The 15,449-nt window shown below is 42.1% G+C and overlaps 1 protein-coding gene across 1 annotated transcript; it reads right to left on the bottom strand.

Annotated features, from left to right (window-relative positions):
• Nucleotides 1-1,270: 1,270 nt before the first annotated feature.
• Nucleotides 1,271-5,851, bottom strand: LOC120943628. Its single transcript, XM_040357027.1, has 2 exons — nucleotides 5,397-5,851; nucleotides 1,271-2,073 (listed from the first exon to the last, which is right to left on the bottom strand). Exons 1-2 carry the CDS (start codon nucleotides 5,545-5,547, stop codon nucleotides 1,496-1,498), a joined length of 729 nt encoding a protein of 242 aa, XP_040212961.1. The 5' UTR covers nucleotides 5,548-5,851; the 3' UTR covers nucleotides 1,271-1,495.
• Nucleotides 5,852-15,449: the final 9,598 nt, after the last annotated feature.

Raw genomic sequence — 15,449 nt, 5'->3', positions numbered from 1 at the left:
AAAAATTGGTCTTTTTAATTTTTTTTAACAAAAAATTAAAACCACAGAGGTGACCAAATAGCAACAAGAGAAAGCTCTATTTGTGGGGAAAAAATTATAAAAATTTCATTTGGGTACAGTGTTGTATGACCGCGCACTTGTCATTCGAAGTGCATCAGTGCTGAAAATTGATCTGGGCAGGAGAGGGGTTAAGTTAAGTACCTAGTAAGCAAGTGGTTAATGCCCTTATGCTGCAGTAACCCATGTGTACAGTGGAAAAAAGCTGGGCTTTAATGCTAACACGCCGCACATATGCGTTGCTGGGGGGACAATGTTTATGTGCTAGGAGTGCACTCCCAGCACAAACCCGAGCTGCTAAAAATATCTCTTAGTACCGAGAAGACATGGGAGTGTAGGCCGAACCAGACAACTTAACTTCTAATGATTCGAATAAAACATAGACCAAAATAATTTAACTAACTTTATTGAATAAATAAATAATTCATTTCAATTTTTTTTTTTTTTTTATTGGTAATAGAAATGGCCGCGGCACCGTTATTGGTATAAATAAATCTATATAATCATAAATATTCCATTTAATATTACTAAAATTCTAATAGTAACATTTTTAAATATTATTTAAATTCTTAATATAACATTTTCCAAACTTTAATCATCTCTTAAGATCTCGCTCAGTCATAGAACTCGAGCGAATACCATAACTAATAAATACAAAGTCCCCCCTTGATTTTAAGGGTGACATACCACATAAGGTGCTGCGACAGGGAGGGAGGGAGGGGAAGCACACTATGCCGTATAGGCCCTGACTGAAAAACCTTCCGAGCAGTGGGCTTTATATAGCCCCCCGCACGTGTACAAAGCCCGGGAAACATGTGATTTCAAACACATGCAGAAAGCCCGGGAAACACGTGAGTTCAAACACCTGCTAAAAACCCGGGAAACACGTGACTCAGAAGCCTATTTTGCCCAGCAACATGACTCATCCTTTGAAAGTCACGTTTTTCCCGCCCAAGCTGCCAGCTACAGTACTTTCAGTTGACCATTTTATTTATTTTTTTTAAATTCATGGTTGTTCCGCCGGCCACAATCCCATGATGTGGGCACTAATTAATGCCCCCTTTCCATGGGAGTGTAGGCCGAACCAGACAACTTAACTTCTAATGATTCGAATAAAACATAGACCAAAATAATTTAACTAACTTTATTGAATAAATAAATAATTCATTTCAATTTTTTTTTTTTTTTTATTGGTAATAGAAATGGCCGCGGCACCGTTATTGGTATAAATAAATCTATATAATCATAAATATTCCATTTAATATTACTAAAATTCTAATAGTAACATTTTTAAATATTATTTAAATTCTTAATATAACATTTTCCAAACTTTAATCATCTCTTAAGATCTCGCTCAGTCATAGAACTCGAGCGAATACCATAACTAATAAATACAAAGTCCCCACCAGCCGGATTTTGTCAGCTGACAAAAAACGGCCTACCCCAGCACCGTGGCCATTTCTACCATATTCTGGAGATCCGAATTGAAGATATCCAAACCTATGTCAGATAGGTGGATACCATCCGACCTATAGAGACCAGAAAAACCTCCTTCCAATTCAGTATGCCTATATGAAAAACTGTTCAATATAGGCATAAATTTCTCAATTGAATGATTAACACGCCTCCGAATCTTCTCCAGAGACCTATTCTCCGGGAAAGATAGCCAGAGAAAACGCGGAATCACTTCAGAAAAAATTATTTTAGTACTAGGAAAGGACAAATGAATATGCTGCAAATCGCGCTTAATCTTAAAGATCAAATCTAGAGTTGAATACTTTCCTATGTCATTACCCCCAAGGTGGATTATTAGAATATCAGGATATGGTAAACTGTGAGATAAATTAGAAATGTGGTGACAAAGATTGTCCCAACGCAAACCACGAATACCTTTCCAAAAAATCTTAAAAGAGTCAGGAGGCAAAGACAGATTAGAAGAGTAACATCGTTGACACGCCCGGATGTGAGCCCAATGAACAAATGAATGTCCAATGATCCAGATGGAGGATAATGAACCTAGAATCAGAGAGAAAGATTAGGACGTATATATAAACCAAACCTCTTTGACTCCCATCTACCCAAACTCATAATCACAGACTCATTGAGGCCCAACCTAGCAGCTTCCGTAGCAGCTCCGATGCGGAATGAATGGGATGAGAATTTTAAATGACCAAGGCCTAAAGAAATCAGGCATCGCCTGAAAATGGCAGAAAATTGAAACCTTGTTAATGGGGACGAATCTAAATGAACCAGAAAATTACCTATACAAGAAGGTCTTACGGAAATGTATCTGGAAATGATTAAATAAGGGCAAATGATATGATCTCCACATGCATGCAACGTGAGCCAATGACCTTTTCCTACCACATCCGTTTTGGATTTACTAATAAAAACCCGAACCTGTCCCTGGGAAACGCATATTTCACTAAATTTTAAACCCGAACTACTTTTTTTATTATTAGGGACTAGCTCAGAAATTCGAAGAGCCGCAAAGAAAATTAGAACAAATGCTGTATGAAATAATAATGCTTCGAATTCCGAAATACACACCTTAGATGTATTTAAACAAATTTTTTTTAAAAGGTCTAATGAAACGGGCCTACGTGTATCAGGTGTAAACGTCTGTCTTCTATATCCTTTTAAAGCCTGACGAACCGAAAAGAAACTGTTACACGCTGGGAGATTGTGTAATTTTAGAAAAAAGGAAATTCCTGCTAGGCTCTTGTTGATATAATTAAAAGATAACTTCTGTTGCATAAGTGAGCAAAGAAAGGCAAGGACCGTTTGTTCGGTACATGAGAAACCAGCTAAACCCAATTCATCGGCGAACAAGAGCCACTTTCTCCATGCAACCGAGTACTCGATCCATGTTTTGGAAGCAATCGAGCCCCTGATAGCCGAAACAATAGGGGCTAAATCAGATCCCAAAGCTGACTCGGGCAGGTGCATCCAACCTGATCCGCTTCCGGAAAAAGCTGTCTGAAACGAGCCATCTGAAAACGAGACAGGCTATCAGCTATCAGATTACTTTTTCCAGGAACATGTTTTGCTTTCACCCAAATGTTAAACCTTAAACATAGTAAAACAAGATATCTTAATAATTTTATAACGAATATGGATTTAGAAGAGAGACAGTTTAAAGCGAAGATAACACCCTTATTATCTGAATGTACTAAAATTCGTTTGTTCGCGAAAAATTTGCCCCATAGCTCAAAAGCAACTACTATGGGGAATAACTCGAGTAGAACCATATTCTTGGTTGCCTTATTGGCAACCCAGAATGGGGGCCAAGAACCACAGCACCAATGGGTGCCCCAGATTGCTGCGAAACCTAGCGAACCTGCTGCATCTGTGTAAAGATCAAGATCGGCTGAAAAAATAAAATCTTCTTGGAAAAAAGTACGACCATTATAATCGGATAAAAATTGCGACCAAACCAAAAGGTCATCTTTCAGATCTGAAGTAAGACGGATATGGGAAAACGGGGATTTAAGGCCAGACATGGCCATAGACAATCGCCTAGAAAAAATTCTGCCAACTGGCATCACCCTGGTGGCGAAAGCCAGTAGACCTAGAAAAGACTGTAGCTCCTTTAACAATACTTTCTTACGACGCAAAAACAGACAAATCGAATTCTGAATCCTAGTTATTTTAACCAAAGGGAGCTGATATTGACACAACCTAGTATCAATACTGATCCCAAGGAATTCTATAAACGTGACCGGAAAAACTGTTTTTTCAGTGGCAATTGGTACACCAAAAAACTCAGAAATGTTCAAAAATAATTTTAGCATTAAAAGACAAATTGGAGAATCAGGGGGTCCAACAAGCAGAAAGTCATCCAAATAGTGGATAATCCCGTTGTAGCCTGCCTCATATGAGACGACCCATTGCAAAAAGGAAGCAAAAGTCTCAAAATATCTACACGATAAGGAACACCCCATAGGGAGACACATATCGTAAAAATATTTTTCCTCAAAACAGAAACCTAAAGAATTAAAACATTCCGGTGCAATGGGGAGGAGTCTGAATGCAGATTCAATATCAGTCTTTGCTAACAAGGCCCCGTTACCAAATGTCTTTATTAGCCTAATTGCGTCGTCGAAACTTGCATAAGATACAGAAGCCAAAGAATCATCAATCTCGTCGTTCAATGAATCACCTTTTGGGTATGAAAGGTGATGAATTAGACGATAAGAATTGGGCTCCTTTTTGGGTACAATGCCCAAAGGGGAAATACGAAAATTCTTAAATGGAGGAGAAACAAAAGGACCCGCGACCCTACCAGCTGTAATTTCTTTAATTAATTTTTTCCTCACCACCTCGCTATGTATCAATACCGATTTCAAGTTACTTACTAGGCTGCAGCCGACCCCTGAAAAAATTGGAAGGGTGAAACCTGAGGAAAATCCTTTAATTAAAACCTCAGCTTTCTCCCTGTCTGGGTACCGCATTAGCCACGGGTACATGTTTTGAAGATTCACCGGAGTGCAAGCCTTTGGAGTTTTCTCTACCCTGGGCAGGAAAATTTCTTTTGAAACATTTTGAGACGGGATGAGTCCCGAAACAAAAGGAACACTCGTGCTTGTATCGGCACGACGTTGACCATTTGCACTGTGATTCATTGAATGCATAACAAATACCTTTTTTATAAGTGGGCGGTACATTCTGTGTTGGTAACTGTCTTGAAAAAACTGGTTTTTGGGGGAGGATAAGGTTCAACCATAAACCTACATCCTTCATACCCCATCTTAAATTAGGATAAACTGACATTTTTTGACGAAATGATTCATCATAGTTATACCACCCGAAACCTCCAAAATTCCTATACGCTTCCAGTATATTCTCCAAATGTTGGAATAGACCACTGCACTTATCTGGGGATTTTTCACCTAAGATAGCAGAATAAATACAAAAGGCTTGTAACCAATTGTAAAAAGATTTTGGTGCAGTGCGACGTCTATCTTCTGATTACTCATCCTTTTTATTGTCACTTTTCCCCGAAAATTCCTTACCAGGGAGTAAAGTCAATAATTCAATAAAGTCGCCTTTCCAAATTTTTTCTTTTATATTTGTGGTCAAGTGAAAACCCAAAGGAGAGATTTCACATGGGAGAGGCTCTTTAAAAGAAATTTCAGGGATCTGAGAGGAAGTAGGATTATTAAGAAAAGAATCAAAAATACTATCATTAACGGCACTAACAGACTGAGAAATGGTAGGTAAAGCCTGTGCTGACCAAACATTAGCAGGGGATAATTGTGACTGACTAGAAATGACATTTTGTAATTTATTAACAGATTCCAATAGTTGTTTGAAAATCAATTGGTTTGCTAACTCACCACTAGATGTCGCTGCTCCAGCTTGGGACGCTGAGCTGTCATCTCTCTGTGAGCTGCTAGCCGGCCTAGAAAGGAATTCTAGCCGCTGAGGCGCCGTCACATTGTCCAGCTGAGTCTGCCTGGCCACTGGTGACGCTGTCTGCTCATCCATAGGAACCTGCAATGAAAAAAGATCCCTCCTTCCCTTCACTGGTGATTGACGGCCTCTACCCCTCCCCGTCGTGACGCGCACTGGAGATGGAGAGGCCGTCCTCTTCTTCTTCTGTATTCGCAGGCTGCTGCGTTGAGGGGTGGTGTCGGAAGTTCCGCCCAGGCTGGAAACCTCATCTTCACGGGCCGCAGAGACAGCAAGGGAGCGCTCGGGTGGCTGGGTCCTGGAACACCTGTAAGGGAGAGATGGTGTCTGAGGCAGCAGCGGTTGCTGGAAAGCATCCGACGGACCCGCAACCTCTCCATCTTCCTCCGCGGCAAGGGCAGGTTCAGACTCCATCTCCGCCAGGCACTTCTTCAGCCATTCTTCCCCGCCGTCCTCCGCTGCTCGCTCCAGGATTCACCTGATGAGATCATTCATGACCTGAGGTAAGAGGAGATAAAAGATAGAGAGAGAGGGGGGGGGAAGCACACTATGCCGTATAGGCCCTGACTGAAAAACCTTCCGAGCAGTGGGCTTTATATAGCCCCCCGCACGTGTACAAAGCCCGGGAAACATGTGATTTCAAACACATGCAGAAAGCCCGGGAAACACGTGAGTTCAAACACCTGCTAAAAACCCGGGAAACACGTGACTCAGAAGCCTATTTTGCCCAGCAACATGACTCATCCTTTGAAAGTCACGTTTTTCCCACCCAAGCTGCCAGCTACAGTACTTTCAGTTGACCATTTTTTTTTTTTTTTTTTTAATTCATGGTTGTTCCGCCGGCCACAATCCCATGATGTGGGCACTAATTAATGCCCCCTTTCCATTGGTAGCCAGCGATACCGGCTTTTTAAACATGTGACCACTGTGACAACCAATCACAGCGGTCTCATAATTGCCGATCCTTCCCATCCCCCTGGACGTTTTAAAGGGAATGCCAGGATGCATTTCAACGTGTTTCAGATGAAGCCTGCCTCATAGCATACACTGATAACATTAAAAGCATACTTATACAGTAAAGCAGCCCCTCTGAAAATGAGGGGCGGTATATTCCTAATTATAATTCCATCAAGTTAATCAATGACACTTGGGATAAACAACCTGTGGGGAAAGATAATGTGGAGAGAAACCATATTAACCATATGTAGCGCCCTCTATCATAGGTAGGTGCTAGAGGTAAGGTGTTTTTGGTGGCAGCTGCCAGACAGGTAAATTTAGGCAGGCCTATGCTGCATGCTAGGCCTGTTTGTTTTGATCTGGGGGGCAGGCAGTAGTTAGTGTAGCAGTGGGTGTGATTATCTATCTTTTCTTTCTCATAGGCTTCCAGTGAGAATGTTCTGGAAGAGGGGCAGGGCTGGGAATTGGAGTGACAGGGAGTTCATGCGAGGAGCCCTGACCAATCCCCAACTAGGATTGGCAGGGGGCAGGCCTCCTACATAAACTTAGGTCCAGCCCACTGGAGGGGAGTTGTCGGCTGGTTGAATTGAAGCATGGAGTGTTAGACTGCAGCAGGAGGCTCGCCCCCATCTAGGGGGGGGGTGCAGGCTTTGGCAAGGGAGCTCGGGAGCCTCTCCTTACACGGTCATGGAGATGTGTCCTGGAACAGGAGCTGGAGAACCAGTCGGTACGCACGGTCCGAGTAAATTCTTCAAGAAGGATTTAGGGCAGGAGAAGTTTGGTGAGTGAGGCACAGTGGATATCTGGAAGAGGCATGCCAGGGATGCTGGGTGCAAGGCCAGAGGAGAGACTGTGGGGTTCTGTGACAAATCATTGTGACCTTAGGGCACAGAATTTGCAAGTCAGGCTGGCTGGTATCAGTAGTCCATCAACCACTTATTTCTGCTAAAGTAACTAGGCCATCAAGTAGGGTTGCTGCAGGCCCCTGGCCTATCAGAATTCAGCAAGTTTAGCAACAGCTAGGAATTATTCTGTATAGCTGTTGAGTGATCCCTGGTACAGTTCAAGATGATGGGGCGGGGACAGGGAAGTTTGTGCAGGAGGAGAAGAGTCCTGAGAGTAACAGTCTGCAGGAGTTGTGCAGAGGAGGAGTAACAGTCTGCTGGAGTTGTGCAGTGGAGAAGTGTAAAGTCAAAGTCTGTCAAGGTCAAGGTTAGAGTCCATCATTTTTCTAAGTGCTCTATTCAGAACATGCAAAGAATATGCAAAGCGCAACCGCTATAGCAACTCTTCAAGTTAATCAGCAAAGTCGCAATCACCATTTCCAGTTCAAAGCACAACCGCTACTTTATAACATGGACAATTGTATCTGTTCTATGGGCATCCCATACCCTTTCCCCAACCAAGTTACAGTATATCTCCCAAATAAACAAAAACAATACAACGCAAATAACTGTTCATTGTCTATGGGAGAGTGATGTATGGAAGTCTGGCAGCAGTGTGATAGTGTGTGGATGATAGTAACTAGTAGCAACCAACCACTACACATATATGTACTGAATAAAACAACAGAGTTTTGGTATTAATGCCGCGTACACACGATCAAAAATCAAAAAAGAAAAGTCTGATGTGAGCTTCTTTATAATGCTAGAATAATGAAGTTGTTTTGCTGCTGATATTCACACAGAGTTCTGACAAACATATTTCTTTATTATTTCTCGCAATCGCCTGAATAATCGTTTTCTTTTTTAATGCCAGATCTTCATAATAATGTATAGAATAATTTTTTATAGTCATCTTTTTTCCTTTTTTTATTTTAATCAAGATCTCCTGTTTTTTGATTATTTTAAATTTATTTTCTAGTGATCTCCATAATTCATCGATGCCCTCCGTAGAAGCCATTCACTGGCGAAACTAGTCAGGGCGCTTGCTACACCATACATTTGAAGGATCCCTGCGCTCTACCGAAGCAGGACGAGGCAGCTGTAACTCTGCCTGGTATCCTGTCAGCGGTGCGAGGAGGAGACACTGACGCCGATCGCATGAGGATCTGGTGATATTTTCAAATGCCTATTACTGTTTGAATGAATGTATGTTGAATATATAAGGGGAGCCTAATGTACTGGGACTTGAGGGTTTTACATATTAAAAGCTGAATTACGCTATGGTGGCTTTTTCTGTTCTTGCTTGTTTTACCTGAGGGTCCTTAAAGCATCTGGTTCCATTATAGAAGCTGTCCGCTGAGATCCATGGTTAATGAAGTGTTATTCACTGAAAGGCGTATTATATATTTCATTGCGGTGAGTTTGAACCCCGACGGGGCGAGTGATCACAACTGGTGAATTAAGAAGATTTTTGGGGAGGGGGTGGGATATAAAAATATAGAAATGCATAGTGGACCATAATAGGAATGTAAAAATGTTGTACAATCTATGTCAATTGAAATGCAACGGATGCCGAATAGGCATATTTATGTATGAAATAAGAAAAACAAATAAATAAAAATGGATTTAAAAAAAAGAAGATTTTTGGTGGATGGTGCACGCTGCTATTTTTCTTTCTTTTTCAACACTCCTTCTGGGACATTTCTCATCTGCTTCTCAGCATTGATTTTTGGACTGCTTGGTGGGAGTGATAACACCACCTATAGAGTAGCGCTGTTGTGCTTTATTTTTGTTGAATGGACTTACCTTTTCAATAAGTGTTAGGCCCCATACACACGAGAGGATTTATCCGCAGATACGGTCCAGTGGACCGTATCCGCGGATAAATCCTCTCGAGGATTTCAGAAGATTTCTATGCAATGGCGTGTACACACCATCGCATTGAAATCCGCGCTGAAATCCTCTGCCGATGACGTGTCGCGCCGTCGCCGCTATTATGACGCGGCGACGGGCGCGACGCTGTCATATAAGGAATTCCACGCATGCGTCAAATCATTACGACGCGTGCGGGGAATCCCTTTGGACGGATGGATCCGGTAAGTCTGTACAGACGAGCGGATCCATCCGTTGGAATGGATTCCAGCAGATGGATTTGTTGAGCATGTCAGCAAATATCCATCTGCTGGAAATCCATCCCAGGGGAGATTTATCTGCGGATAAATATCCGACGGAGTGTACACACCATAGGATCTATCCGCAGAAACCCATTTGATGGGATTTATCTGCGGATAGATTCTATGGTGTGTATGGGGCCTCAGAGTACTTGTTTATATATCTCCATAATTTTTTTTAATTTTGTGTGTGTCAAGTTACCACAACATTATTATCTTGTATGTTTTAACCTCAAGGAGGTTGGTTGGTGTCCCTTGTTAATTTGACATTGTATTTTTGAAATGTACCTGCCTACTCACACACTGTCCTTTCTGAATAAAAACACATAAGCAAGTATTTGCAGAAAATTTTATTTATTTATTTATTCTGGGTCATAACAAAAGAAAGAGGAAGGCAACACTGGAGAAACTGCTGGAATTTGCGAAGCCTTTGGACCCCAGGGCAGACATCAACAATTTGCAAGCCAAAATTGGTAGCCTGAAAAGTCCATATAATAGGGAGCACAATCTGGTCCAGGACTCCCAGAGAGGAACAACAGCAGTTGACATATATGTCCCCAGTCTGTGGTAATACAACAGCCTGCGTCTTCTGTCAGACCAGACTGAACCCAGGCCATCACTTTCTTGTCTTCCCTGCATGCTTCCTTGGAGGCTGTGACTCTGGTGGTGGACTTGTGGCAGGAGGAGGATGGGCAAGGTCACATACAGTTGTATTCAAAATTATTCAACCCCCACTGAAATAGATTTTTTTGGCCAGTTTGACATTGATTTTGATCATTCAGTCATCCTGCTTACAATTAAATCAAAGAGGCACGTGTAGGTCAGACAAATATAACATAACATTTATAATGAAATAACCACAAATGTCTTTTCTGTGCTCACATCATTATCAGTTTTATTCAACCCCCAAGTGACATTCAATCTTAGTACTTAGTACAACATCCTTTTACAGTTATAACAGCTTTTAAACGTGAAGTGTCTTGCAGCGATCTACGGGTATCTTCGCCCATTCGTCATGGGTAAAAGCCTCCAGTTCAGTCACATTCTTAGGCTTGCGCACTGCAACTGCTTTCTTTAAGTCCCACCAGAGGTTCTCAATCGGATTTAAGTCTGGCGACTGCGATGGCCACTCTAAAATGTTCCAGCCTTTAATCTGCAACCATGCTCTAGTGGACGTGGAGGTATGCTTGTCCTGTTGAAAGGTCCAACGTCTCCCAAGCCTCAGGTTTGTGACAGACTGCATCACATTGTCATCCAATATCTCCTGGTACTGAAGAGAATTCATGGTACCTTGCACAGGCTGAAGCTTCCCTGTACCTGCAGAAGCAAAACAGCCCCAAAGCATGATTGACCCCCCGCCATGCTTCACAGTAGGCCAGGTGTTATTTTCATCATAGGCCTTGTTCTTCCTCCTCCAAACATAGCGTTGATCCATGGGCCAAAACAGTTCTAATTTTGTTTCATCAGTCTACAGAACACAATCCCAAAACTTCTGTGGTTTGTCCACATGAATTTTGGCATACTGCAGTCGACTCTTCTTATTCTTTGGAGACAGCAAGGGGGTGCGCCTGGGAGTTCTGGCATGGAGGCCTTCATTACGCAGTGTGCGCCGTATTGTCTGAGCAGAAACTTCAGTACCCACATCTGACAAATCTTTTCTCAGTTCCTTAGCAGTCACACGGGGACTTTTCTCCACTCTACGCTTCAGGTAGCGCACAGCAGTCGAAGTCAGCATCTTCTTTCTGCCACGACCAGGTAGCGTTTCAACAGTGCCCTTTGCCTTGAATTTGCGAATGATGCTTCCTATGGTGTCTCTTGGTATGTTTAACATCTTTGCAATCTTCTTATAGCCATTGCCCTTCCTGTGAAGAGTAATCACCTCTTCTCTTGTCTTCCTGGACCATTCTCTTGACTTCACCATGTTTGTAACCACACCAGTAAATGTCTAGAAGGAGCTGAGTATCACAGTCATTTTAAAGCTGCCTAATTAGTGCTTATTAGGCTTTATTGCTGCTCCCTGACATCCACAGGTGTTTTCAATACCTGATTGAAAACACTTCAATGAACCTCTGTTCTTCAGAGTGATAGTCTTTAAGGGGTTGAATAATTGTGTAAATGAAGAATTCACAAAATAAACATTTACTACTGTATTACAAAACCAATTGATGTCATTTTAGTTGCATATGGTTCTTTAACCACTTGCAGACCTCCTCATGTAGATATACGTCAGCAGAATGGCACAGACAGGCACATCAACGTACCTGTACGTGCTCCGCTTGACGTGGGTGGGGGGTCCGATCGGGACCCCCCCTCCCGCTACATGCGGCAGTCAGTAAGCCTCGGGGAGCGATCCGGGACGACGGCACGGCTATTTATTTTTAGCCGCTCCGTCGCGATCGCTCCCCGGAGCTGAAGAACGGGGAGAGCCGTGTGCAAACACGGCTTCCCCGTGCTTCACTATGGCGGCGCATCGATCGAGTGATCCCTTTTATAGGGGAGACTCGATCGATGATGTCAGTCCTACAGCCACACCCCCCTACAGTAGTAAACACACACTAAGTGAACACTAAATGTTACAGCGCCCCCTGTGTTTAACTCCCAAACTGCAACTGTCATTTTCACAATAAAGAATGCATTTTAAATGCATTTTTTGCTGTGAAAATGACAATGGTCCCAAAAATGTGTCAAAATTGTCCGAAGTATCCGCCATAATGTCGCAGTCACGAAAAAAATCGCTGATCGCCGCCATTAGTAGTAAAAAAAATAAAAAAAATAAAAATGCAATAAAACTATCCCCTATTTTGTAAACGCTATAAATTTTGCGCAAACCAACCGATAAACGATTATTGCGATTTTTTTTTACCAAAAATAGGTAGAAGAATACGTATCGGCCTAAACTGAGGGAAAAAAATGTTTTATATATGTTTTTGGGGGATATTTATTATAGCAAAAAGTAAAAAATATTGCATTTTTTTCAAAATTGTCGCTCTATTTTTGTTTATAGCGCAAAAAATAAAAACCGCATAGGTCATCAAATACCACCAAAAGAAAGCTCTATTTGTGGGGAAAAAAGGACGCCAATTTTGTTTGGGAGCCACGTCGCACGACCGCGCAATTGTCTGTTAAAGCGACGCAGTCCCGAACTGTAAAAACCCCTTGGGTCTTTAGACAGCATATTGGTCCGGGGCTTAAGTGGTTAAGAAGTCCTTGTAGGATTTCATTCTGAATACAATTACAAATGTACACCAAATTCCCTAAAACCCTTTACAGCATTGGGGGGTTGAATAATTTTGAACAAAACTGTAAGTGGGTTGTTGCTGTCAGTTCGCCCCTCACCCCCTTATTAAGGGCCATAAAAATAAAAAGAGGCGTTGGCCCTCCTCCATTTTTGGCTGCCACTTACCACACCTCCTCCTGGCTGTCACATTCCAGAGCCTCATCCTGGCTGAGGTCTTCCTGTGTATAAAAAAGAGACATAGTTTTAGTTTTTGGCTCATCAATCACACACAATTTTTAGCTCATGACTGTTGCAAATTGAATGTTAATAAATAGAAAAGACTATCATTCTGACCCCAGCAGTTTTTATTCTTGTCCCAATCATTTTTGCCCACTATTGTCTATTGATATGTAAAACACCTTTTGTTTAATCATTAATTTGTTATCTATAATAACATCTAGTTATAATTTGTAGGACAATAAATATGTAGAAAAATACTATACCTGGCTCAAGCTGGGCTCCTCCACTTCTTCCTGGATGGAAGGCCCAGGTTGGTCCTCGGAAGTCTCAGCTGGGGTTGAAGGAAGTGTGCAAAGAATGGTGGAAGGAAGTGTGGAAAGTGATGGCCTCACTTCAGTCTGGTCATCCGGAAACCGCATTCTGTTGTAGTACCACAGACTGGGTACATACACGTCTTCTGCTGCTGCTCCTGATTTGAGGGAATCCAGGAACTTATTCTGCTCCTTCCTATATGTACTTCTCAAGCTACCAATTTTCTTTTCCAAAAAGTCGATGTCTGCGTCTGGGACCTGCGTCTTCACAAATTGCAGCAGTTTCTCCAGCGCTGCCTTCCTAGCTGGTTTATTTTTATGTAAGGGGTTTTTAATCTCCCACAGACAGGTCAGATCCCTGTACCTGTCTATGAAATAGCCCATGAAATCAGGGTCCTTGAACTGTTTCATATTTTCTGCAAGACACAACACTAGACAAAAACCCTAATGACAGGCTAAACTCTCCTAATCTTCTCCCAATATAGGCCTCAATCTAGAAACAGTATAGTCCACTGATGCCCCAAGTTAAAATGTTACCTTCGGCACTTCCGTTACTCCTTCCTCCGCTCACAGGTCGTAGGTACGACACACGCGTGTTAGCTTTATATACACTGCGCATGCGTGAAACTCCCCCCTCGTTGCCCGCCCCTGGCGTTCTTTCTAGTATATTTCCTGCCCCTTCTCTTTCGTTGCAGTGGTAGAGGAACATGGCAGAGACACGGCAGAAGTGTGTTAATACCAGTAACAAGGAGGAAAACCAGAAACATCAAGATCCAGGAGGAGATATAAGGCCTCAAATATGTCTTTTGTAGACATGGCAGAGATGGTGGACATCTTGAAGAGGACCGGCTATGATGGGAAGTATGGACCATACCCCAACCAAAATGTGAGAAAGGCCAATATCATCACTAAAGTTGTGAGAAGTCTGCACAGGAATTTTGGGGTACAACGAACCAAGCAGCAATTGAGGAAACGCTGGTCAGACCTGACATTGAGGGAGCACGATCAGTACAGAAGGATCAGGAAACTGCTTCTAAAAAGTAAGTATTTGTCCTGTGTTCCTATTTTATATTATTACTTGCATGTTGCTCCATGTGCTATTCTTTACTGTTCTACAGTTTAAAATGGCAACTTTCATGTTCGTGGGCACAGTAATCGGTCGTAGTAAACATTGTCCGTTCGCCCACTAAATATAATGTTTGTTGGCAAATACAGGTTAACTACATTTGGTTATGCCTATTTGTATTAAAATAAGTTTAGTACATTGTTGTCTAGATGTGTTTGTAGCTAGAATGAAATGCAAACTTGATTCAGGAGCACAAGTGTGGGACACCAGAACAACCTTTTTATGGTGTCCCACACAGGTGCTCCAAGTGGATACTTGGGGTATCTCCATGTGTGAAATGTGTCCAAAAAAGGTAAGTATTCCAGCTTTGGTAAGGGAAAAAATCATGTCTTCAGCTTGGAACTCAGCCAAAACAGACAACGTCCAAGCAATGTTTCATATTCCTATTTCTGGCCTCAAATATCTGTGTGCTAGGTATACCTTCTGTTTCATTGTCATAGGGGAGAAAAGACTCAGGAAATATGAGGACACCAGGAACCCCACACCTCATGAAGAAGGGGAACTCAGCACGCCAGAACCTGAGAATGTGGAAGGAGGAGAGGTGGAAGAAGTGGGCAAAATATTGACCATAACAGGTCAGTGTCTGACCCCACAGCTTCAGGTAATAGATGCCTGCATATGTATAATACATGGTGTGTTTTTTTATTTTAGGTGATATGGATGAAGAATCTTGTTTCACCAGTGCAAGTGCACAAATCCTCATCCAGGACATAATGGTGTGCAATCGGGATTTAGACCTGATCAAGCAAAAAATAAATGAGATTGAACAAAAACTGAAGAACATGATTGATGTTTTAGGCAGAATCTAAATCACACAAAAATTAAACTTTTTTAAATTTTGTTAGTTTAAATTTTTGTTTACGCATTTTAAAAGCAACATTTTGAAGATGCACACAGTGTGTCAAAATGTGCTCTCTGCCAATCACAGGATATCAATGTATGTGTTTTGTGGGTGCAACCCCTTCCTCGCAACTGAAGTAGGTGAGAGGAAGGGGTTGCACCCCCAAAACACGTCCATTGATCCCCCAGTGATGGCAGATAGCACATTAGGCATGGGATCAGAAAGGAAAT

This window comes from Rana temporaria, chromosome 6 (assembly GCF_905171775.1).
Source record: "Rana temporaria chromosome 6, aRanTem1.1, whole genome shotgun sequence".
Lineage (NCBI taxonomy): Eukaryota > Metazoa > Chordata > Amphibia > Anura > Ranidae > Rana > Rana temporaria.
This window is presented reverse-complemented; position numbering and strand designations above follow the sequence as displayed.